This window comes from Sorex araneus, chromosome 6 (genome assembly GCF_027595985.1).
Source record: "Sorex araneus isolate mSorAra2 chromosome 6, mSorAra2.pri, whole genome shotgun sequence".
Taxonomy (NCBI): Eukaryota; Metazoa; Chordata; class Mammalia; order Eulipotyphla; family Soricidae; genus Sorex; species Sorex araneus.
This window is the reverse complement of record NC_073307.1, coordinates 106,749,001-106,775,723: the sequence shown is the minus strand read 5'-3', so window position 1 is coordinate 106,775,723 and position 26,723 is coordinate 106,749,001. Positions and strand designations below refer to the sequence as shown.

General features: G+C 42.8%; 1 protein-coding gene across 1 annotated transcript; it reads left to right on the top strand.

Moving 5' to 3' along the window:
- Nucleotides 1-7,016: 7,016 nt before the first annotated feature.
- On the top strand, nucleotides 7,017-16,501 carry MRPL17 (mitochondrial ribosomal protein L17). The gene is made up of 3 exons (XM_004621215.2): nucleotides 7,017-7,237; nucleotides 7,735-7,803; nucleotides 8,144-16,501. The coding sequence occupies exons 1-3, from the start codon at nucleotides 7,064-7,066 to the stop codon at nucleotides 8,417-8,419; spliced, it is 519 nt and encodes a 172-aa protein (XP_004621272.2). The 5' UTR covers nucleotides 7,017-7,063; the 3' UTR covers nucleotides 8,420-16,501.
- The last annotated feature ends 10,222 nt before the right edge of the window (nucleotides 16,502-26,723 follow it).

Here is a 26,723-nt window from a genome sequence, read left to right as displayed (position 1 = left end):
GAAGGGAGGGAGGGAGGGAGGGAGGGAGGGAGGGAGAGAGGGAGGGAGGGAGGGAGGAAGGAGATAAAATTAGCAAAATAGTTGTTGTTTGGTGTGATAATAATTAGCTAACAAGCAATGTACCTGCCACATAATTTGCAATGAATAGCTTTCAAATCAAAGAGAAGGGGAAGGATAAACAATTCTTTTAAGGTAAGGTGAAATAGTCAAGGGACACAGTCCAAAAAAATCAAAATTCTTCCCTTTTTATCCCCCCTTTCCCCCCCCTTTTTTTTTTGCCTTTTGGGGCCACAATCAGTGTAGCTCCAGTTTCAGTTTACTTCCAGTTCTGTGCTCTGTAATTAGTCCTGGTAGTGCTCAGGGAGCATACAGGATGCCAGAGATGGAACCTGGGTTGGCCAGGTGCAAGACAAATGCCCTACCTGCTGTACTAGTGCTCCAGCCCCCCAATTTTTTTTTTTTTGCTTACAAACATATAGTTTAAAACTTTAGGGGAAAAACAAAACAAAACAACAACAACAAAAAAAATCACTGGGTTGGCAGTAAAGGAAACAAAAGAGACGAGATGCATGAGTCAGACTCTTTCTCTGACCTTAATGGACCTTATAATCTCAGAAGCAGGCAGCATTCACCAATAATACAAGGAAATGAAGCGGAGATAGGAAACAACACCACACAAGTAGAGTTAGGCAAGTTGCAAATAGATAGTCATCATTTCCAAGGAGAAATAAACCACTGAGAGTTATCCTGATTTCTGTCCAAATTCAGCCTTGAACCACCTCAACCTAATGACGTACATCATCAAGAACTTATTTTATTTGATTCAACTGCTTACAAAGTTTCTTGTTTCCATTGGAATGTGTTTGATATGACTATGTTATCTTCAGTAGCCTAGTGACACTAATTGTGGAAAACTTTTTTTTTTTAAATTCTTTTATTAAGTTTCCACATGGTTGTGGAAAGTTACAAAGCGTTCAGGTTAAAGTCTCAGTTATACAATGCTCAAACACCCATCCCTTCACCAGTGCACATATTCCACCACCAAGAATCACGATATACCTCCCCCCTTCCCCCCACCTCCCTAGCCCCCCACCCCGCATGTGTAACTGGTAAATTTCACTTTACTTTCACTTTACTTTGATTACATTCAATATTTAAACAAAAAAATTCACTATTATTGATTTGGAGAAAACTTTTATCTGAGGCTAATATGATCGTAATTCTATATGATACCAGAAACAAGTTTTTTGTCCAATCCTGCCAGAAGATTGGATCAAGACATGTATTTAGACTCTGACCCATAAGAAAAATGCAATAAAAATAATCAAAAATAAATGAGTCTCTATGAAACTTCTAGACCTTCAGGATTCAAGAAACAGAACCAAAAGTTGTCAGGGGTGACACTGACAATTGCTCCCCACATTCACCACAAAATCCCTTACTGAACATTTGCTAGACTCCCTATGTTGGCTCCTTGAATATTGCTTCATGGAGGCTTCAGAAAAATAGAATGCAGACATTCTGGGTAATTCTGGCACTATGTGAGTGGGTTTTCTACAACAAACAACTCTCCAATTATCTGTGGACAACAAATAAGTGTACTACAACTCAATTATCATATTCATCACCTTACATTAGCATACACTCCACAGGTTAGCACTGATATAGCATTGACATCCCCTTGCTCATCAATTTGCTCAAGTGGGCACCAGTAATGTCTCCGTTGTGAGACTTGTTACTGGGGTTTTTTTTTTGGGGGGGGGGTTTTGGCATATCAAATATGCCACAGGTAGCTTGCCAGGCTCTGCCGTGCAGGCAGGATACTCTCAGTAGCTTGCCAGGCTCTCCGAGAGGTGCGAAGGAATCAAACCCAGGTCGGCCGTGTGCAAGGCAAATGCCCTACCTGCTATGCTATCTCTCCATAGGTTAGGGGCTCAGTTCCCCATTTTAAATGCCAATTGCAAGTCCCAGGGTGTCACCTGAGCTTCTATCCAATCAAATACAAATAAAGGGTTTCCATGATTCATCCCACCTCTGGTTTGTCTATTTGCTGCAAGACAACAGGAACCAAGATAAGCATTTATCTTTACTATTGCAGGGGCAGGGTGTATGTTTTTTGTTTGGGGGCCATATCTGGCAGTGCTCAGGACTGACTCCTGGCTCTGCACTCAGCGATCGCTCCTGGCAGGGGTCAGGGATCCTATGAAGTGCTCGGGATCAAGCCCAGGACAGCCTCATGCAACGCAAGGACCTCACCCACTATACTCTCTCCTGCCTCACTGCAGTTGTTTGTTTTTTTTTTTAATGAAGGATACTGTAGGATATCATTGGTTTGTCCTTTCTCCCTTGCCACAAAGAGTTTAGGTTTATCTGGTAATAATCTCTAAACATTTTAAGACAACATTGGTATGTTCTGTTCCCCTTGCCACATGAAGCTTAGGTTTATCATAGTGCTCCCGAGGCACTTCCATTTCACTGCATTTATCTGTAAACTCCTCTCCATGCTTTCTTCCCCAACCGGTCTATCACCTTTTCCCCCTAACCAGACTCTGTTAACTTGTAAGGTCAGATTCCACAGAAATCTATGATGTTATATGTATGAGTGAAATATTGTCTTTCTCCTCTCTTTATGTCTTTTGAATAGTTTACTTTAAAGCAATGTCCTTTTTGTATGGACAAAGGAAGACAGTTGATATTATGCTTTTATAACTCGGGATTTAATTGGCTTTGAATATTATTCATTCCTGGGCATCTGCTTTCTCGACTTAAGCCTCAGTTGCCCTTAGTTCCTAGCACCCCAAAAGCAGGGTCCCGACAAGGGACTGAAGGGACCCAGGGCAAGCTGTGAGCTACCCTCGCATCGATATGGGTCAGGCCAAAGTGCCACAATTCTTAACTATAAGTTAAGAGCTTGATCATAGACAAATGCTTTCATGATCCAAAAGCAACAACAAGACTAGGACCCTGCTAGAGATAGGAAAGACTAATTTGGCCTGAGCACTGTAGTCTGAGATCAAGATGACCCCAGGAGAGCAATTCTATAAGCTTAATGTATCTCTTACTGTGTCCATACAAAATGATTAATATTATGAATGCTTATATGTTAGTTGGACATGGAGAGGAGTTTACAGATAAATGCAGTGGAATGGAAGTGCCTCAGGAGCACTGTGATAAACCTAAGCTTCCTGTGGCAAGGGGAACAGGATATACCAGTGTTGTCTTAAAATGTTTAGAGATTATTACCAGATAAACCAAAACTCTTTGTGGCAAGGGAGAAAGGACAAACCAATGATATCCTATAGGACACAATTTGAAAATAGTCAAAAAAAGAGCTGCTTAGGGCAACGTATGTATATCTTTACAAAGATATGTAAAGTTCTCATATACTGTCTGAGCATAATAAATCTCCTAGCACCAGGAAAGAGCTCTCTGAACCTCATTGTCTGAAAGGTTTTATGGAGGTGTTGGAGAGCTAGTATAGTGGGTAGGGCACTTGCTTGCATGCAGTCAACTGGGGTTCGATCCCCAACATCCCATATGGTCTCCAGAGCTCTGCAAGGAGTGGTCCCTGAGTGCAGAGCCAGGAGTTAGACCTGAGAACTTTCTAGTTGGCCTAAAAAACAAAACAAAAAAAATGGTTTATGAAGGCTTTATAAAATAAGAGTGGTTGATTAAATCACTGCTTATTTTGTGATTATGTAAATTATCAACCAGTCCCTTCTTGAGGTCTCCTAAATTAAAAAAAAGAAAGAAAAACATAGCATTAAAAGGTCAAATTAATAAAGAACAGTGCTTGTTGCTATACATTTCTATCAAGTAGATAATCCTTCTAAATTAATGGAACTAAGTAATACCAGTGCCAGCATTTTTCTCTTACCTTTGCAACAAAGAAAATCTTCAGGAGTGGATATATACATATATATATATATATATATATATAATTTTGACCAATCTTTTTATTTTGGAGGGAGGGTGAGGTGGTGGGAGGTCGTGGTCCTCCCAAGCAGTGTTCAAGGGATTCAGGAACCACTCTGATAACACACACATGGTCCAGCTGTATAGACCCAACAGTACAGAACTTGGACCCTGAGATGTGGTGCTGCTTGAACCCAGTGATGAAGCCACAGGTCACCTACACAATGCTAGAGGGCACATGCTGTGCAGTACAATGAATTGAACCCTGACCTCCACATGAAAGGCTCCAGCTTTTATGGTGATGCTCAGTGACATTTTCTATTGCAGATTACTGGGGTTTACAAGAACTGATCCCAAAGAAACAAGACACAAACAGCATTCTAATTTCTGTAATTTATTGACTGGGGTTATCTGTATTAATCTGTCAATATATCCATCTGTCTAAGACTTTTCCTAACTATTTGTATAACTATAGCTTCAGATTAAAGATATCTATTGATGGGGCTGGAGTGATAGCACAGCGGGTAGGGCGTTTGCCTTGCACACAGCCAACTCGGGTTCGATTCCCAGCATCCCATATGGTCCCCCAAGCACCGCCAGGAGTAATTCCTGAGTGCATGAGCCAGGAGTAACCCCTGTGCATGGCCGGGTGTGACCCAAAAAGCAAAAAATAAATAAATTAAATTTAAAAATAAAGATATCTATTGAGATAAAAATGAACAAGAACGTGGGTAAGCTGCTGCCATCAGATCAACCTGTACCCATGGGGCAAATGCATCAGCAACCTAATGGTGCCCTCAGGCTTCCTGATACCCCAAAACTGCTGCTGGCTCGACCCCAACAACTCGGGACCAACTTTCCTGCGAAATTAAATGGCCAAAAGTTAGGTATGTGGGAGTCATGTCCACAAACCACCTTTGACTCAGCTAGATAAGCTCATTTATTGACCTTGCTTCAGAAATCCATAAATAAATCTCCAAAGAGATCAAAAGCCACAGTTAATCTTGGACCCATGCAAGGGTGAACAGACCATGGAGGGGGGCAGGTCAGAGTGGTGCTTGCCCAGGCAGAACCTAAATTTACTTTAGGTTTACAGCAGCTACTTACTTCCACAATCAAAAATCACTGCCATGCCCCTGGCCAGACTCCATCATCTTGGGACACACCTCACCAAGAAGCTGGGTATGCAGGTCTTGTGACTGCAATCTCCAGTCTTTCTCAGGGTCAGCATGGGCTCCCTTCCCCTACCTCCCTTGCACTTCCGGAAGCTTAGGTAGTCAAGTCCACACCCTAAAGCTGCCACCCAGTTAAAAGAGCTACTCCAGCCTTACCTTTCTGATTAAAAATACTGAAGTCCCGGAACAAACATGATGACCTCTTAGTACCTGTATTGCAAATCATAATGCACAAAGGAGAAGAGAGAGAAGAAAGGTGCAGGTGTGGGAGAGCGCAGGGAGGTTTTGGGGGCCGGTGGGAGGAAAACGGTGAACACTGGTGCTGTGAAATGTGCACCTGTTGGAGGGATGGGTGTTGGATCCTCATCTGACTGAAAGCCAATTCTGAACAGCTTTGTAATGGTCTATCTCACAGATATTCAACAAAAAATTTAATTTAAAAAATTTAAGTAATTTTTTAAAGAAAGGCTGGAGAAAGAAAAGGTAGACTAAATGGGAACAAACCAATAATGGAGGTCTGAGTACTTTGGTCTTGAAGGTGCTGTAAGATTTGTACAGCAAAACCTTAAATATTAATACTGTTGCAACCATGTTTCCTAAATATGGTAATAAATTTTAAAAATAAAAATCTCAAAAAAAAAACCCAGATGAACAAATTTATCTCTGGTCACACATGAGCAAAAGCACAGCAAATCTAAGCACACACTCTACTGAACATGTCAAGAAAAACATCATCATTGCCTGAAGGCTTCAGTTATAAAGTCTCACAAAACAAAAGCAGTATTTTGTCTCAAAACCCTGAACAGTAGAAGTATAAAATCATTGTGTCAGTTGGACCAATACCTTCTCTAAAGGATGTCAGCTAGATTCTGCTCCAAAGCATGCTCTTAGCATCTAGTGTCCTGGAACTCCTTGATGATCCTTGACCTGCAACTGCCAATCTCTAGCCTTTCCGGTCACAGAGGGCTTGTGTGTCTATGTGTCTGTCCCCTCATGCCTGGTTTTTGCCTGCCTATATCAGTCTCGAACTGTATAAGGACTAGGTACTCAATGTACCCCAGTAAAACCTCCCTGAGCCAATTTCCAAATAAGGTCGCATTCAGAGGTACTGGGGAGACTGGGGCGAAGAGAGAAGGAAAAGCGTATGTAGAGTACTTAACAAAGCTTCTGGGAGGGTTGGGGCGCAGGGGAGAGGGATTGAACCACTATATCTACAAAACCCCAGTATAATGTTGATATTAAGGTTCTTAAACAGTAAAATGTTAATAACGTTAACGTACATTCACGTACGAATGCGTTTTGCATGACTGCTCCTTTTTTCAAAACAAAAACCACTGGCTTAGGCAATAAAAATGTCCATATTAATTAACCCATCGAATTTCCTGCGTGCTGTAATCTGTTTTTAACTGTCACTAGTCCGTGAACTTGAACAAAAGCCTTTATTCCCTTTCTGGATTCGCCTTCTCAGAGTGTCGACCGTGCATTCCACCATTACTACAGAGAGTAACTTTCGTAAGTCACTCGGTTCACACGGTCCCAACGCTCTGACTCCGCACCGCACAGACCTGGCGGCGGCGGCGGCGGCGGCGGCGGCGGCGGCAGCGGCGGGGCCCGGGGACACCCAGATCCCCGCCGGCGACCTTCCCCTCCGCGCCTCACTTCCCAGCGGGCTGCGCGGCGGCCGAGCACACCCGCAGGAGGAAACCTCACGCACGCTCAGAGCCCGCTAGAGGGCGCCTGGTCCCCAGCCGCGCCGGAGCCCGGCTGCGCCCGCAGTCCGTCCCTCTCGCCTGCAGGAAGCAGGTCAACACCCCGCTCTCCGCCCTCCCCCGGTTTGCCAACGAGGCAGGTTCCGCGGGTCCTGCGCACACACGTCCCCACGCCTTGGGCACGGCGCATGCGTCGCCTCTGCCCCGCCTCTCCCGCCGCGCTTCCACTTCCGGCCTGTCAGGAGCTGGAGAAGCGGGGTCGACATGCGGCTGACAGTCGCCGCCGCCATCTCCCATGGGCGCGTATACCGCCGCCTGGGCCTTGGCCCGGAGTCTCGCATCCACATGTTGCGGAACTTACTAACGGCACTGGTGCGACACGAACGCATTGAGGCGACCTGGGCGCGCGTGGACGAGATGAGGGGTTACGCGGAGAAGGTTAGGCGAGAGGGGGCGGGACCCTGGGCGGGGCCTTCGCCTGGGGGGCGGGGCCTGAGCGTGGAGTATCAGGGATGGAGCTGCAGCCACCTAGTAAACGCCTCCCCCTAATGGTCTTGGCGGAGTCCCGACTCCCTCCCGCAGCTCAGTTAGAACCTTGGCTGGGGCTGTGGACTTCGAGGTGGCCCCCGAGCTTTCCTGTAGAATTGAATGAGCAGCCCGATATAAAAGGAATAAGATTAGTTAGGGCTGGAGCGATAGCATAGCAGGTAGGGCGTTTGCCTTGCACGCGGCCAACCCGGGTTCGATTCCCAGCATCCCATATGGTCCCCTGAGCACGGCCAGGGGTAATTCCTGAGTGCAGAGCCAGGAGTGACCCCTGAGCATCGCCGGGTGTGACCCAAAAGGCAAAAAAAAAATTTTTTTTAAGCAAAAAAGGAGTAAGATTGGCACCTAGTTTTTTGACTTGTTAGGTCACTGATAGTGTTTCCTCACAGCTCATCGATTATGGGAAGCTGGGCGACACCAACGAACGGGCCATGCGGATGGCTGACTTCTGGCTCACGGTGAGTTCATCCTGCAGGCCCCCACCAGGTCTCATCTCTCAGGGCTGTCAGAAGAGGGGTTTGGGTGGGGGCAGGATGAAGCTCAGGCACTCTAAAGACACATGGTGGAAACCAAATTAGAAAGGTGTGCCTTGATTTAGTTGAGGTCCACGAGTCCATCTGATTCCATGCACGTGCCCGTTAACTTGCACCTCCATAACGTTGACACATTTTTAGAGGGCGGGGGTGCCTGTGGTAGTGCGCATGATGGAAGCTTTCTATGGGGAGTGCTGAAAGTTGAACATTCCATAAAGTGGCATGGTCTGACTCTGCTCTCTCCTGAATAACTCTCGCCCACTAGGAGAAAGATTTGATCCCAAAGCTATTTCAGGTGCTGGCCCCTCGATACCAGGGCCAGAACGGCGGCTACACCAGAATGCTGCAGATCCCAAATCGGAGTGAGCAAGATCGGGCCAAGATGGCAGTGATCGAGTTTAAGGGGAACTGCCTCCCACCCCTGCCCCTACCTCGCAGAGACAGCAACCTCACACTCCTAAACCAGCTGCTGCAGGGCCTGCGGCAGGACCAGGAAAGGTGCGTCCACAGCTCCCACGCGGCTCAAACGCCCGGGTTGTAACTGAAGCCAAAGAGCATATGGCCTTCCACCATCAGTGGGGGTGATCTCAGGCCTTGAAAGCTCTAAGAAGAACTGAAGCCAGACTTGTAAAAGGGCAATCTTAATGGAGTCCAGAACCTTCTGGGGAGCCAGATGACCCTCTCTTTGCACAGATAAAATTCCTTGTATGAGTATATGCAAATATGCAAACTATGTTTTTCTCACTCATCACCCCCACCTCTCTTTTGGATCACTGGAAAATGGGAACTATCCAAATGATTACTGAACCTGCAACAGTAAATACACAGTGAATGTTTCTGGCTCAGATCTGGGTTGTGTTTGGTTAACAGAGTTTTGTTTTCCTTAATACTAGTTTTTATTGGCCATTAATCTATAATTCCAAACTAGTGCCCAAAGGTAAGTAGTTTTGACAGCATAAAAACAGAACTTCTGGGTTTTAAGAGTTGAAAAAAAAGGGGTTGGGGGTGGTATTCCTGGCAAAGATAGTAGATTTACTTCTAGAAGGGAATTACCTTAAACTAGAATATTAGGAACTTTTGAGAAACACTACAACCATTCTTATGTTTGCAGGATTGCTATGACTCATATGCTCTCCTGAAGCCCCGAATGGGCCTCAGAGAAAAGAACCTGAAACCTAGATGTACCAGTTCTGGACAAGAAGATAGGAAATGAACTTTAGGGAAAGCATTAAGTGTTTTGTTATATTCCAGCATTAAGTTATACCCCATCATAAGTACCTTCATGCCGGAGGGGAGGGTGTAAAGAATTGAATTGAGAGGAGGATTAGGAAGTTAAGGTGCTGGGAATTTCCTGGAAGTTTTTGTTGTCAAGTGTGGACCTCCTTGGGAACTCAGAAAAAGGAAATCCGGCTTCAGAATGGCCAGGCCCATGAGAAGTAGGAAGTTCCTGTATATCCACTAATTACTGTGAAGCCGGCTTTCCCCAGCCAGATTGTCCATTCCTCAGACAGACAATTTTAAGATTTAGAGAGTTAGGATCATTGGCCTGAACACTTCATAGCAAGGCCTAACGGTTCCCATATTCCTCGTAGAGTGGAAGAAGAGATTTGGCCTGGGAATCCAGTCAGTGTCATATTAAGGATACTAAGGAGAAAGATGGAAGAGTCACTGGTCTGGAAGATAGCTCTGGTAGCATGGTAGCTATTTCACTATAGCTGCCTTTTTGTCAGGTATCTGCTCCGAATTCTCCATCTTTTTCCTTCTACTACAATCTGTCCTTCATACCTTAGCCAAAAAGCTGTGTATTTTTTGAGTGGCATATAGTAGATAATCAGCAATGGCATAAACTTAAAACTAAATATTGTGGCTGGAGACAGTACAGCAGGCAGAGCACTTGCCTTGCAGGAATCATACTTGGGTTCGATTCCCAACATCCCACGTGGTAGCCTGAACACCCCCAGGAATAATTTTTGAGTGCCGAACCCAGAGTAATCCCTGAACATCTCTGGGTGTGACCCAAAACTCCCCCCAAAAAAATGCTTTCCCAAAAAGTTTATATCCTATCTTGTTGGCAAAGCATTCACCTCAGGGAGGTATTTTAGAGTCATCCCTTACTCCAAGAGAAAAGTTCTTTTTAAAAAACAAAACCACATCTTTAAGCATTAGTATCAGGTGGATTATGGCTGAACTACTATAGCTTTTCCTCTTAGTCCCCAGAAATATGCCTCCTCTGGGACTTCATTGCCTAAGTAGGTACTAAACATCTGCTAAAACACATGAGCATATTAGACACTAAGGATGCAAAACATTTGCAATATGTGTTGGACAAAGCTAAATTCTGGGAATATAGGGGAGAGAAGAAACAGCCTTTGACAACAAGGAACACAATCTAATGCATCACTTCTGCTGCCATGGTGACATAAGACACTTCATCTCCTTTGATATTTTGACCCAAATATGACTTCATCAAATTCTAGGACATTTACTAAAGGTAAAGATTAGCAGCAAAAATAAACATACCTATTTTTGCAGATCTTGTCAATAAATTAAAATGTTGCATCACAGTTGATGGATTATATTTTCAAGTCCTCCAAGGAAACACTAATAAATTCTAAACCCATGAGAGAGGGACACAGATAAAATGTCCACACAGGAATTATCTTCCTAGACAGCAGTTGTTTAAGAGTGGCAAAGTTGGCTCACACCCTTAAAAAGATGTCAAACTCAGTCTAATCTCAAAGAGCAACAGTAGAGAGATAAGAGTAAGTCCAATGTATGAAGAGAAAACATCACAAAAACTAGGGACTATTTCCTTATACTCATCTAAAGTCAAACTAAAATATATTGATCTTATCTTCACATTGTTTCTCAAAGCTGCCATCATCTGCCTCCTTGGATTTTAGTTATCTGAATGATTTTCTTGACTGGCCTCCCTCTAAACAGACCATACTGACAAATCTAATGCTTAATTTCCTGTTGCATGATCTCTAGTGACTTCTTTCCTGTGGGGAAGAGTCCAAATTCCCTACCATGACTCCCCTCAATAATTAGACATCTGCTCATTACTCCAGCTACTTCCCTTGCCTTATTTTTTTCTTCCCAAAAAAATCTTTCACAAAACTAAAAGTCTTTGTTTCCTATGCACAACTTTTCTCTAGCTGTCTTTCCATTCAGAGATACCTTTTATCTACATAACTTGTTCTCAACTTTTAGAATCTCTCTGACCATCCTATTTAAGTTAATTTCTTTATAAATTCAAGTGCCATTGTATTCATTATTCATTGAATTTACTACTTCATTTTGACATTTCTCAACAGTGAATAGATTGGCTCCCAAACATCAATCCCAGATTGGTCTGAGATAGTCACTATATTACCATTATTGATGGATTCAAGATCTCTAGACTTCAACTAATTTGATACAGAATACATGATCTATACTGGAGTAAGGCACCATGTTATTTTGAGGATCAGTTTTTAGGCTGAAGATGACACAAGTGTAGATCCAAATCACTAAGACAGACTACATAGTAGTGATGTTTAGTACTCATTCCCATTTGAACCTGACTTTTATGTTAATAGCTGTAGCACTGTAGCACTGTCATCCCGTTGCTCATCAATTTGCTCGAGCGGGCACCAGTATCATCTCCATTGTGAGACTTGTTACTGTTTTTGGCATATCGGATACACCACGGGTAGCTTGCTGGGCTCTGCTGTGCGTGCGGGATACTCTCGGTAGCTTTCCGGGCTCTCCAGGAGGGACAGAGGAATCAAACCCGCGTCAGCCATGTGCAAGGCAAACGCCCTACCCTCTGTACTATCACTCCAGTCCATGTTAATAGCTACCAAAAATAATTACCTGTTAATTTTTTATTTGTAGTGTTGAAACTTTGATATTCTCCTGCACCAATTTTTTTCACTTTTATCTCAGATCAAGAAATATTTTACATCAGAATGCAATATTCCTAACTACATACAGTTGAAACCAACATCATGAAACATGATTTACCTTTACAAATAGGCATAGTAATCTTTCCTACTCTTCTAGTTCATTTTTTTTTTTAAATGCTGGTCCCAATTTACTAAATTGGGTCTACAGCTCAAGGGTGGATTGCAATTTGCTCTTTAAAAAACACTGATCTCAACTAGCGTTACAGTGACTCACCATTGCCTTGGCTGCCTAAAATCCAGACATCATAACACAAAAGTCTCCTGTGGCTCAGTTTGGGTAGCTTCTTTTTCTCATCTCCCATTATCTGCTGCCACCCTTCATCAAAAACTACTTGTTATTCTTTAAATGCATCATACTTTTGTGCATGATGTTTCCTGTTCTATACTTGGTTGGTCTGTTTCGAGTTACCTCTTATCTGACATTTAAATTTCTCCTCAGAAGTCTTTATTTTTGAAGCCTCCAAACCACAGTACCCTGCAAGCAGTTCTTCGGCATATGCCTACCGAAGGCATATGGCATTCCACTCTACTACTCAATATATGTTCACTAAAAGACGAGATGTGAGCTAGTTCTTATCCATGACATATATAATTCTGACTTTAAAAGCAGTCTGTGGGGAGGGGCTGGAGCGATAGCACAGCGGGTAGGGCGTTTGCCTTGCACGCGGCCGACCTGGGTTCTAATCCCAGCATCTCATATGGTCCCCTGAGCATCCCATATGGTCCCCTGAGCACCGCCAGGAATAATTCCTGAGTGAAGAGCCAGGAGTAACGCCTGTGCATCGCCGGGTGTGACCCAAAAGCCAAAAAAAAAAAAAAATGCAGTCTGTGGGGAACTGGAGCAATGGCACAGGGGATAGGGCGTTTGCCTTGCACGACCCAGGTCCAATTCCCAGCACCCCATATGGTCCCCTGAGCACCGCCAGGGGTAATTCCTGAGTGCAGAGCCAGGAGTAGCCCCTATGCATCGCCAGGTGTGGCCCAAAAAGCAAAAAATAAATAAAAAATTATTAATTTTTTTTAATTAAAAAAAAAAGCAGTCTGTGGTACTGTGTGCAGAGTCAATGCTAAACTGCTTTGCTGAGTAAACCAAAGCTGAAGATAAAGGCTCCTTCCTCTCCAGGGACATTAGTGTTCCTGACTGTAAGAATGTAAGCATGTGTCTAATTCATTTCCCGCATGCTTAATATCCCATTTTCCTGAAATATTTCTAAGCCAACTGATAGATAAAAAAACTATACATCTTCCAAAATGTAACCCTAAGTTAAAATGATGCTTCTTTTGTGAAGTATTCCCCAGTAAAAAATATAGGCACTCTTCCAACTGTCCAGTTTCACACTGCATGTCCTTTGTTTTAGCAATGCCATAGTTAAATCCTTTGACACCCATCCTTCCCTAGTTAATGAACTCCTTGAGTTGTTTGCTCTAATTCGTTCTTAAACCACTGAGGAGAGGATGTAGAACTGTATAGACATTCATAAATGTCTATTAGCTGGATCAATGTATGGTGCTAAGTTCTTCAAACCGCTCTTCATTTTGGGCATAACTCCTCCCTTCCTTGGTTTCCTCCTACTTCATCTGAAAAGAACTTCCTGTGAAGCTGATTGCCCATTGTTTGCTGCTGTGTAGTTACTGTACCTTTAATAGGGCTTTCCTCCTGATGCCCTGAAATGCACTCCCTTATTGTAGCTCTCCTCAGACTCTGGGTTGTCAACTTGGGAGTTAAATTGAGATGCCCTAATAGGAATGGTGAGTATGTTTCTAGTTTGAGGAAAGGAAGTTAAACTTTACTGACATCATTACATTTTTGTTCCACAAGGTATCTTTTTCTCTCTAAAGTGTTTTCAACTTTTAAAAATTAAATATTGTATATTTCACACACAAAGGTATGTCAAAACTGATGCTCTGGAAGGACAATTAGAAACCCTGACAGATTGCTGAGTCGTTTGATGTAGCAAGCACAATGTTAAAAGTCTACTGCCAACAGGTTCGAAATGAAAATACAAGTTGTACCTAGGAATGTCACTGAAAAACAATGCCATTGTCCTGTCTTAGTTTCTTCTGCTTATCTTAAAGTGGTCTCAGACCACGAGATAGCACAAAGGATGGAGTGTGCGCCTGTTTGGACGATCATGCACCACTGGGAAGCCCCTCTAAAGAAATGGGAAAAAATCGGTCTCAGAAAATCTGATAATTATCGTTTTCCTCTATCCCAGAAGGAATAAAAGAAAGGAAAAATAATTCATTTCAATGTGTGCTGATTTTGAAATGCCTGGGAGCATCTGGAATTTGGGAGAGTTCTTTGCTGGGAGAACAGATTTGGGAGTTGTCAGTAATTAAAGCTAAGGAAATGGATGGGGTGACTCAGTGTATATACAGATGGAAAGGAGGCTGAGGTCATACATTAAGGGGCAGATAGGATACAGAATCCATGAAGGGGAGATTGAGAAAGTGTCTTTAACAGAGAAAAGGACCTGCAAAACCCATCACAGTATCTAGTATAGTGTCTTCCTTGTGCAGAGAAGGTACTCAAAAATAATGTATCATATTGTTTCAGCAAGTATATTTCCTCTCCATCAAAGGACTGTGCTAGTATAGGAATACAAGGATGACTGCTCAAGAACCCAAAAGGCAAGCATTGGAGGGACAGATCATAAATGAGTGTGACATAGTGGTGCACAAGATATATTGTGCACTGTGAAAGATGGCAAATGAGGTGCTTGTCAGAGAAACAGTACTAGGGTTGAATCTTGATAAGTAAGTGGATATTCATCAAACAGAGGGGACAGAAGTAAGCTGGGAGGACATTCCAGCCAGCAAGATCTGCAGGTATAAATGCACTGAATTATAAACAGTTTGAAGTGCTTGAGAAATTCCAGGGAAATAATTTGGTACAGCTGGAATTTTGTATTTGAGGAAGAAGTAGAGGAAATGAAGCAGGAAAGCCAGGCAAGATCAGGTTACAAAAGACCCCTCAAGACATGATAAAGTGCTTGGATTTTATCCTGAAGACTAGGGAAGTCACTGGAGGATTTTTAAGTGGAGAGAAAGGGATCAGATTTGCTTTTCAGAAAGATCATTCTTGCACCAGACTGGAAGATGGGTTAAAGGGGCAAAACTAGGAGCAAAGAAAGCAAATAGGAAGCTACTTAAGGGATCCACGGGGAGCTGATAAAAGGAAGTCTTCACTAGATGAGGCCTGTGGTGTGGGAATGGAAAGCAGCTGACAGATCAGACATCTATAGAAGATATAGAATTGAACTACAAGTTATTGTATAAGGTGAAAGAAGTTAAGAGTTGAGAATGGTACCTTCAGTTGTCAGGTGGAATAATTCACTCACAAAGAATGTGGACAGCAGGAGAGAAGCAGATCTGAGATAACTTTAAAGAACTTTGTGGTAGACATATTTATATCCTATGAGTAGTTCTACATCTCAGATGCTATATGTCAGCTAGCAACACAGATGTAAAATCACACAAATGGAATTGAAGCAATTGGATTAATATTTTCAAGAACTCCCCCCAACTGAAAATAGTATATAAAATAAAAGAAAAGGTAGTCCTAAATAGCACTGTCATCCCATTGTTCATCGATTTGCTAGAGTGGGCACCAGTAGCGTCTCCATTATGAGACTTGTTACTGTTTTTAGCATATCGAATATGCCACGGGTAGCTTGCCAGGCTCTGCTGTGCAGGTGGGATACTCTTGGTAGCTTGCTGGGCTCTCCGAGAGGGACAGAGGAATCGAACCCGGGTCAGCCGCTTGCAGGGCAAATGCCCTACCCCTTGTGCTATCGCTCCAGTCCTAAGATAAATAGACATGTTAGTAATAAAAAAAAAAAAAACAGGAAAAGTTCTCTGGAGAGGGAGAGAAATAAGACTAAAATTAAGACAACGATGTCTCAAGATGTAAGGGAAGGCAGTGTCAGTATCTACTCATGTCTCCCTCAGTAGATTGTGACTCTGTGAGCAGACGCTAAATGACTCCTCTATTTTCAGGACCTAATGCTGGGCTTAGGGTGTAGAGACCAGTTTAATGAGTATCTTTGCCCATTGGGTTTGAAAGTTGAGGTATTCACTGTTCACCTCTGACAGAGCAATCTTATGCAATGCAAAACCTGGGCCAGAGAGATAGTACAGTGGCTAAAGTGATTAACTTGCATGCTGCCAAGCCCACTTTGACACCCAAAACTACATAAAGACAACTTGAGTTTGGCCACAATGAAGAGAAGATACCAATGGTATAGGAGCAACTTGAGAGGAAAGGAAAGTTAGAAAGCAAATATTTTCTTTCTGAATTTTTATGTACCTCCTAAACGATTTGTCATTACCCTAATATCTAATGTTATGGTATTAGGAGGAGGAGCTTTGGGCTGAGCATGAGGGTGGAAGCCTCATGAGTGGGATTGTATTCTTGTGAAAGAGACTCCCACAGAGATCTCTTGACCCTTCCATCTTATAACAACGTGTCAGGAAGGTAGCAGCTATGAACCAGGAAGATGATCTTCACCAGAACTGGACACCATACTGACTCTCTAACCTGGCACTTCTCGGTCTGCTGAACTATGAGAAATAAATATCTACTATTATAGAGTAACCCAGTCCATGGTGTTTTGTTACAGCAGCTCAATCAGGCAAAGAAATGAGTGCTTTGGGGTCAGAGTGATAGTACGGTGGGTAGGGCGTTTGCCTTTCATGTGGCTGATCAGGGTTTGATCCTCAGCATCCCTGAGCACCACCAGGAGTAATTCCCGAGTACAGAGCCAGGAGTAGCCCCTGAGCTTGTGGGGGAGGGGGGAGGAAGGAGGAAGGAAGGAAAGAGTGCTTTTACCAGATCCTCATTGTGGGAATAAACACAAGGTTGAGGGAAAAGCCCTCAATGGAAGAAGGGAGAGTTTTCTCATTTCCTGTTTTTTACTTTCATAGCTCCTCTACCTGATGGCAACTTTCTCTACCTTTTGAGGACTCAGAACTTTGTTCCATATCCTTCTGTTAGGTTTTAGCTGCTAACGTCTGTAAAAAACTAAAGCATGCCGACTGGCGTGTGCACTCACGGGCTCTCTGGGAAGCTTTGTCTCACTGCCCGCATGTGTGGGCTGGATCGGGATGGCTGTTGGCCAAGGACAGGTGAAGGAAGAACGAGGACCGAGCTGGTTGCTGATTAGTTACCGTTTATTCAATCTTCCATCTTTTTCATCTCCCACAGTCCCAGTTCCGTTTTCTCTCTGCATCTACTGCCGCATCTCTGGATTCTCCTTCACTAGTGTCTCCCCCTACTTGTCTCTCCCACCTTGCCCTCTAGGCTACACACAGCCAGGTAGCAAAATCAACATAAGAAAGCCCTTCCTGAGGGCCATCAGGTATAATACCTCTTAAGGTTTTTCTCCTTTCCTTTGTCCAAGAACTTATGCACATCTTAATACTAGTTATTTTTGTATGGACATAGCAAGAGATACATTGAGGCTTGCAAGGCAGTTCTCCTGGCAACATCTTGCCAGCACTCAAGCCAGATTATAATCATTCCTCACCCTAGCAGGGTCCAAATCTAGTTATCACTATTTGGATCATGACAGCATTTGTCCATGACCAAGCTCTTAACTTATAGTTAAGCATTAGGCACTGTAAAAAACTAAGGCTCGCCAAGGGGCGCGCGCACTCGCAGGCTCTCTGGGCGGCTCTGTCTCACCACCCACATTCGGTGCCCCGGAACCGCCGTGTGTGCTGTCGGTCAGGGGCAGGCGACGGAAGGAAGAAGGCCAGACTGGTTACTCGATCAGTTTATTTCATTCTCTCTCTCTGCTTCTCTCCCGTTCTTGGTCTCTCTCAGGATCTGTGGATCTGGCCCCGTGGATCTGGCCCCCCAACCCATTCTTACAGCCTAGTTAAATCTCCACAGCATGAAGGGGTTGGGGCGTACACATAGGTGTGGTCACCATCCATAGGGTAAGGTTCTTTTCCCTTAGGGGATGCTTCTCCTAGGACTTAATTCTCTTTCAGCAGGAGGATCCACCCAAGGGCGGAGTCCCATGAATGTGTTTCTCTTCTTCTCAGCCAGCAAACATATAAGAATTCATAATATTAATCATTTAGTATGGACATAATAAGAGATGCATTAGAGCTTATGGAATTGCTCTCCTGGGGCCATCTCAATCTCAGACTACAGTGCTCAGGCCAGATCAGTCTTTCCTATCCCTAGCAGGGTCCCAGTCTCATCATTACTTTTGGATCACAACAGCGTTTGTCTATGATCAAGCTCTTAACTTATAGTTAAGAATTAGGCACTTTGGCCAAGCCCATCTCGATGCCAGGGTAGCACATAACTCACCGCTTGCCCTGGATCTGTCCCGTCCCTTGTCGGGACCCTGCTTTTGGGGTGCTAGGAACTGAGAGCAACTGAGGTTTAAGTGGAGAAAGCAGATGCCCAGGAGGGAATAATATTCGAGGCCAATTAATTCCCAAGTTACAAAAACATAATATTGTCTTCTTGTGTCTATACAAAAAGGACATTGCTTTAAAGTAAATTATTCAAAAGGCACAAGAAGAGGAGAAAGGCAATATTAACTTATATAATATAAATTCAGTATCCTAGGAAGGTCTGACCTTGCAAATTAGCAGAGTCAGATTAAGGGAAAGCCACGGATTAACTGTTTTGGGGAAGAGAGCATAGAGAAGTGATTATAGCTAAACAAAGGGAAGGGAGAGATTCAGGAACACCTGATGGGTGTGACTGGGGTAAGCCTACACTCCGGGGAAAACCGGGACAAGCTACTCATGGCAAGGAGGGAGAGGACAAAGTAATGTCATCCTACAAGGCACTTTGGCCAGGCCCATCTCGATACCAGGGTAGCACACAACTCACCTCTTGCTCTGGGTCCGTCCCGTCCCTCGTCGGGACCCTGCTTTTGGGGGTTGCTAGTGATGTAGGCAGGTAGATAGGGAAAAGCCTTAGCAATGAAACTTAGATTAACAAAGTCTCTGGGAAGGAGAATCCTGAGACTGACCCACCCTGTGGATACAGAAAACAGACCTGATAAGACCTTCAGCAGACCCTGAGGAGGTTGGACCCCTCCCCATGAAGTTCCTCGAATTCCCTCTCCCTTAATCTGATTAAAATGTGATCCAGCCTGAAGAAGACCCAGCCTCCCTGGTAACCTCCTTAGCAACAGACTTTTACCTGAAAAGAAGCCCCACGTGGGGGCAGGTTGAAGAGACCCTATAAAAGACACCGTGAACAAAGGAAGCGAGCGCATATGCTGCCTGAGCCCATGTGCTGCTTGTGCCCACATGGCCGAGCACATGTGGTGCCCGAGCACATGTGTCGCCCGCATCTCCCCCCTTGAGATGTGTACTTTCATGCTTTCATGTCCAGTGCTAGGATGTGTGTAGAGCTTTCTCCACCCCTGGAGAAGCCCGAGTTCTCTCTTGAGCGTGTTTACTCCTACTGTTCTTCTTTTCCATTTGTCCTTTCCTCCTTCCCTCAAAATAAAATCTGTTACTTCACTGCCTGTCTACTGAAATTCTTTTCTGCAAGCGAAGACAAGAACCCAGTAACTCTGGGTCCCAGGTGGTAGAGGTGGCTGGGGAGAAAGTGACTATCTTTCTCCTCTCTCCTTCACGGAAGTCACCCGTGGGGCCCACCGACATCACTAGGAAGTAAGGGCAGCTGAGGCTTAGGTTAAGAGAACAGATGCCCAGGAGGAAAACATCACGTAGAGTCAAATGACTCCCAGGTTACAAAAGCATAGCATTTGCTAAGTCTTTCCTGTGTTCATACAAAAAGGACATGGCTCTGAATAAACTATGCAAAGGACTCAAGGAGAAGAGAAAAACAATATTTACAAGTCAACAGAACACTAAGAAAGAGGCTACAAATAAACACAGGAATGGGAGCACTGTGCCAAGAGTAACCCAATAAATCTAAACCACCTGAGGCTATGTTATCCTACAAATGTCCCCAATAATTGCAGGACGGATAAAACTCAGACATTCAAGCACTACCGAGAAGAAAATTTGTAACTAGTAGAGATAGAAACAACTACAGAAAGGAAGGGCCTCTTTGAAAGAGTTTTGCAGATATTTAAAATCATTATCCTCCACCCACCTCTACCTCATGGTTTTACAATGGTCTGAACTATTAGGAGTGTATGTGTGTGGATGTTTGTTTGTTTTGAGGCCACACCCAGCTTGCTGAAGGCTTCCTCCTGTCTCTGAGCTCAGGGATCACTCTTTGCTTTTTGGGTCACACCCGGCTATGCATAGAGGTTACTCCTGGCTCTACACTCAGGAATTACCTCTGGCGGTGCTCAGGGGACCATATGGGATGCTGGGAATCGAACCAGGTCAGCCTCCTGCAAGGCAAACGCCCTACCCGCTGTACTATTGCTCCAGCCCCTCAGGGATCACTCTTGCAGTGCTCATATTTCGTGCTCGGAACTAAACCCAGGTTGACCACATGCAAGGAAAATGCTTAACACCCATATTATCTCTCTAAAGAGAAGATATCCCCTGCTCTAATACATAATATCTTTTAATTAACCTTAATTCTAACTTTTGTTAAGTATAATCAGGAAAATTACTCCAACCCTCTTGAAAATTCAGTTATCTTAGATTCTCCTCAGGAGCAAAATAGGTTTTTACTGCTCACAGTCTCTGCATTGCATTCATTCCTTGTTTCTCTCCTGTATTCTCCCATTCAATCTGAACTGCCACAATCAGAGAGAAAGCATGAGGATTTTATTTTTCTTGCATCTGTAATGGGTTCAATTCCTCTGTCCCTCTCGGAGAGCCCAGCAAGCTACTGACAGTATCCTGCCCACACGGCAGAGCCTGGCAAGCTCCCCGTGGAGTATTCAATATGTCAAAAATAGTAACAAGTCTCACAATGGAGATGTTACTGGTGCCCACTAAAGCAAATTAATGAACAACAGGACGACAGTGCTACAGTGCTAAAGTAATGGATACCTTGGCAGCAGACAAGTAACTGCTTTAGATCTGTCACGAAGATGCTTGAAGACAACTTTCTACATCAGTCACAGGTTCAATGCAGTCTTGCTCGTTATCTCAGACCAGCTAGTGTTCTGTCATTCTCATACCATCACCTTTTCAGTTCTTTGTCTTTCTCTCCCACCTACTTGCTATTCACTAGGTTTCTCTACTTCTTTGCATACCTTCATCACTAACAACTTCTAAGAACAACAACAACAGAAATCATAGTCATTTCAATTGATATCAATAGAGCTGGGTCCTGAACACAAGTCAACAAACATAATTATTCAGCCTTATCACCTCTTTTCATTCCTATAATCTTTCTTCTCTTCCTTAAATAGTCTACATTTATCTCTTATTATCAACACTTTTTTTTTCTTTTTGGGTCACACCTGGTGATGCACAGGGATTACTCCTGGCTCTGCACTCAGGAATTACCCCTGGCGGTGCTCAGGGGACCATATGGGATGCTGGGGATCGAACCCGGGTCGGCCGGGTGCAAGGCAAACGCCCTACCCACTGTGCTATCGCTCCAGCCCCTCTTATTATCAACACTTAAATCCTCATTCCACATCTCAAAAGGAAAAAAAAATAGGCACTAATTATGGTCTAAATTTTTTACCCTCCTAATGTTGATCTGCATCAAGGAACCAGGCCTACTAGTTCACAATCTATTTCTGGAGATAATTCACCCAACGGCCAAGTTATCTGAAGATTAGTTTTCCAAACTTTCAAATAAAAAAAAATGCTTTTGAATATGAAGATCAATTTGGGGAAAGTATCAACTCAAAATATTTTTGTTTCTATTAATTATTCATGAGGTCTATAAAAGTGTCATTGCATGGAAAAATTTAATAGCTGTGAACTCTCTCTCCTTTTAAAGTTTCCAATTAGTTTCTGTTAGGCTTAACTTATTTTTTACCAGTCTTTTCACTTGATATTTCATACATAAAATTTCAGTCACTCCCTGTTGAATGTCAGATGCATTGTGGTATTCACTCAATACACTTAAAATTCAGGTATCTACAATATTTAAAAACAAATAATTTGATCAAATTTGAACAAACCAACTATGAATTCACTTGTATCGCTTGTCATCCCGTTGATCTTTGATTTGCTTGAGCGGGCGCCAGTAATGTCTCCATTCGTCCCTGTCTCGTGCTAGTGTAGCCCAGTGGTATCTGCTCGCTCCAGGAACACGAAGAGCCTCAAATCGTTCGTTCAGGGTTTTGACGACGTCTGACCATCTCATAGGTGAGCGGCCACTTGGTCTTATGATGCCCCGTTAATCCACTCGGTAACAGCTCTAGTCCAGCAGTCGTCTCTAAATCGAATTTTTCGTCTCAAAATCCGGCCCATCTGATTTTTGACGCCTTGGCAAACAAGACAGCGTCTTGATAGTCAACGGAGGTCAGAACTCTGAATTCCTTTTCTCACTTGAGTGAAATGTGATACTCTAAGCATAGCTCTTTTGATTCCTCTTTGCGATACCCGAATAGCATTCTCGTCCTATTTTCATAGGGCCCAGGTCTCTGAGGCATATGTTAGTGCAGGAAGAACAGTGGAGTTGAAAAGATGTGCCCAGAGCTGGAGGTTCTTAGTTCTCTTAACAACTTCTTCAATGCTCTTGAAGGTGTTCCACGCTGCTCTCTTCCTCCTGCGCAGTTCTGGCGCCAAGTTGTTCCTCATGTTGAGTTCTCGACCCAGGTACACATAGCTGCTGCATTCGAAGATGTTCGTTCCGTTGAGAGCAAATGGAACGTCAAGGAATAGTTCGTTTTTCATGAACATTGTTTTGGTGAGATTCAGCTGCAGTCTGACCTTTCCACACTCACTATGAATTAAATACATATTTTATCAAGACTTAGGAAACAAATCTATGACTGTAAAAGTTTAAAATAGCACTTTCTGAGAACAGGAAGATAGTGCAAAGGGATAAAACACATGTCTTGAATGCAAATTACTCTGAATTTGATCCCTTTCACCACATAATCCTCTGCACTTCACTAGGGATAGCCCTGGTGATTCTGGGTGCCATACTACAGCCTTTAAGTAATGTTTTTTAAGTAGCACTTTTTGATTCATTCTAAAAGTGCAGTATTACACTGATAATAAAACCATAAAAATAATCCCCAAAAGCAATACAGACCAATATCTCCTGTGAATATTGATGCGAAATTCCACAACATAATAGTAACAAGCTTATCCAACACGACAAAAAAAATGAATTACATACACTGACCAAGTGAGGTATATTCCAGACATACAATGTCAGTTTAACATTTTGCAATCAAGTTAATGCACCATATTATACCAATAAAATTTTTAAAAACCCACATGATTTGTTCAGTAGACATACAAAAAAACATTTGACAACATCTGACACATTTTGATCATTAAAAAGATTTATTCGAGTGGGAATAAGGGATTCCTCTCAACCTGATTTAAAAAAGTATGAAAAAACAAAATTATTTTGATTAATATTCAAAATCTGAATGTGAAAATTCACCTGAATTAGATGAGGACTTGGATGTTCACTCTCACTACTTCTTTTCAACATTGTATTGAAGGTCCCATCAGTATAATTTGAGAATAAAAAAATAGAAGTCACCTGTGTTGGTAAGGAAAGTCAAACTATCATTAGCACTGAACTGTCTGAAGCACTGTTCTCCCATTGTTCATCAATTTGCTCAAGCAGGCACCAGTAACGTCTCCATTGTGAGACTTGTTACTGTTTTTGGCATATCGAATATAACGACATTTCTTTTTTTTTTCTTTTTGCTTTTTGGGTCATACCTGATGATGCACAGGGGGTACTCCTGACTCTGGACTCAGGAATTACTCCTGGCAGTGATCAGGGGACCATATGGTATGCTGGGGATCGAACCCGGGTCGGCCTCGTGCAAGGCAAATGCCCTACCCGCTGTGTTATTGCTCCAGCTCCACATAATGAAATTTCAACCAATAGCAGGCCAGATATCTAATAATGCTCTCAAAATTTCTATTTCTTATTTAATTATATTCCCATCTAAATGTCGGAGCATTTTATGCATAGTTGTCTCATAAATCTAGTGTTTGCCACCTCTCTTAATGGCATCATTTTCCATCGTACTTGATTTCATCTCATGTTATTTTTTCATCTTGGCTACTATGCATACAAAATCCAGTGCTGATGTTGCCAGTAAATGTCACATCAAATTAGTAACCTGAAAACATAACTTAAAATGATAAAGGACTACAAAAGTAAAAAAAAAATCAATGATGGGTACTACTCAGCAATCTTCTGTGCCATTTATCATAGCTATTATATTTAAGAACAAGAACAAATTGTTCCTGAGTAACTAGCAATGGATCTGTTTCACTGAAATCAATAATACTAACAAAATTGGATAAAGGCTACGTCAGAAATGGAGAAACTCTTAACAGCTTGGATTAAAGACCAGACACAACAACATACCCTGTTCTGCATAATGATATTCATGACCAAAGCAAAAAGTTTGTGAGATGGGGGAAAACCTGCCCTTGACTACCCTGACTACAACCATGGGCTCTGGGTGGTATGAATTTTTCAAGAATTATTATTTAGGGGCTGGAGCGATAGCACAGCGGGTAGGGCAGTTGCCTTGCACATGGCCGACCCAGGTTCGATTCCCACCATCCCATATGGTCTCCTGAGCACCACCAGGGTAATTCCTGAGTGCAGAGCCAGGAGTAACCCCTTTGCATCGCTGGGTGTGACCCAAAAAGCAAAATATATATATATATAATTTATGAGGTTGGGGTATGCAAGTGCTAGAGCACATTTGAATGGATCAGATTTCAATCCCTAGCATTGTACACGCTCTAAGCTCCCCAGGGTCCAACCCTCATAATACTCATAATAATATAAAACATTTTAATAAAAATAGGGGCTGGAGCAATAGCACAGCGGGTAGGGCGTTTGCCTTGCATGAAGCCTATCGACCGGGATTCGATTCCCAGCATCCCATATGGTCTCCTGAGCACCGCCAGGGGTAATTCCTGAGTGCAGAGCCAGGAGTAACCCCTGTGCATCGCCGGGTGTGATCCAAAAAGAAAAAAAAATTAATAAAAATAAATTTTAATTTAAAAAGCATGATTAATCAGTCATTGTAAAAGTACATGGTGACCAAATCACATAAAGATATATTTTATAGTATATGCCCCTTGTTGTTAAGCAAAGCACACATACATCCCCATTCACATATGACATGATTATGTATGTAGAAAATTCTACAGAATTTGTCCCCAGATTATTATTATAGTACTCAATTAGTTTAGGAAGATTACAGGGTATATTACTTGTATGCACCGATTATATAAAGAAATCAACTGTTGGGGCCAGAGCATTAGTGCAGGGGTTTATCTTGATTGTGACTGACACTGGTTTGATCCCTGGCCACACCAGGGTCAATCGCATATGGTCTGCTGAGCACAGAGCAAGAATTAAGCCCTTAGCACCACAGATGAGGTCCCCAAACAAAAATCAACCATTTTTTAAAAGAGAAAAAAATAAGGAAAAAATTTTAAAAATAAAAATAAATAAAAATTTTTAAAAAAGAAAAAGAAAAAAATCAAACATTTTATACAAATAATCCAGAAAAGGAAGTCAAGAAAATAAATTTATCAATTCAAGACATATACATTAAAAACTAGAAAATATTAGTGGAGAAAATTTAAAGGTTTAAATAAATGTGAAGTTATCACATTTACATGGACCAAAACTTTTATTATTGTTAAAATAAAACTACTCTTCAAACTGATTTATAAATCACACGGCATCACTCTCAAAATTACAACTACCTTTACTTGTCTGAGCAGAATTTCTACAAAGTAATCACTGTCATTCCGTTGTTCATCGATTTGCTCAGATGGGCACCAGTAACGTCTCCATTGTGAGACTTGTTGTTACTGTTTTTGGCATATTGAATACGCCACGGGTAGCTTGCCAGGCTCTCCCGTATGGGTGAGATACTCTCAGTAGCTTTCAGGCTCTCTGAGAGGGACTAAGGAATTGAACCCGGGTCGGCTGCATGCAAGGCAAACGTTCTACCTGCTGTGCTATTGCTCCAGCCCCTACAAACTAATACTAAAATTAATATGGAAGTTCAGGAGGTCAAGAATAGGCAAACAAATCTTGAGAAAGAATAAGTTGGAAAAACAAACATACATACTCCTCAATTAAAAATCTCTAAAATTAATAAAGACTGTGGACTGGCATAGGAAAGACATGCAGATTAACAAAATAGTATTGGAAATGCATAAATATAATTTTAAATTCATGGTCAACTGATTTTTTTTACAAGAATGTTCAGAAAATTAAATGAGGGAAAACAAATCTTTTCAACAAATGATGCGAAGACAACTAGATATTCACTGGTGTGCATGTTTTGCTTGCAGCAGCCCCAGGCTTGATTCCTTGCACGGCATGGTCCTTCCTACCACCAGCACTAGGAGTGGTTCCTGAACACTGTCAGCTATGACTCCCTCTAGACTCCCCCTACCCTCACCCCAATTTCACAGCCCAAACCGATTGCCAGACAGAGCAATGGGGCTGGAGCGAATGCCTGGTATGCACAGCATCCCAGCTTCAATTCCTGGCAATGCACAGTCTCTCAAGCATCTGAGAAGTATACCCTGGTGACCACACTTGGGAAGATGAACGTTTTTAAAAATTTATTCAGGGGTTGAAGCAATAGCACAGCGTGTAGAGCGTTTGCCTTGCACACGCCAACCCGGTTAGATTCCCAGCATCCCATATGGTCCCTCGAGCACCGCCAGGAGTAATTCCTGAGTGCAGAGCCAGGAGTAATCCCTGTGCATCACTCGGTGTGACTCAAAAAGAAAAAAAATGTTTATTCACTTTGGGAGTAGAGTAATAATACGGTGGAT

Bases quoted from the DNA above. Each gene is read 5' to 3' on its own strand.
- MRPL17 (XM_004621215.2), top strand. From the start codon at position 7,064: ATGCGGCTGACAGTCGCCGCCGCCATCTCCCATGGGCGCGTATACCGC. The intron at 7,238-7,734 runs GTTAGGCGAGAG...GTTTCCTCACAG, and splicing joins TGAGGGGTTACGCGGAGAAG to CTCATCGATTATGGGAAGCT. The intron at 7,804-8,143 runs GTGAGTTCATCC...CTCGCCCACTAG, and splicing joins TGGCTGACTTCTGGCTCACG to GAGAAAGATTTGATCCCAAA.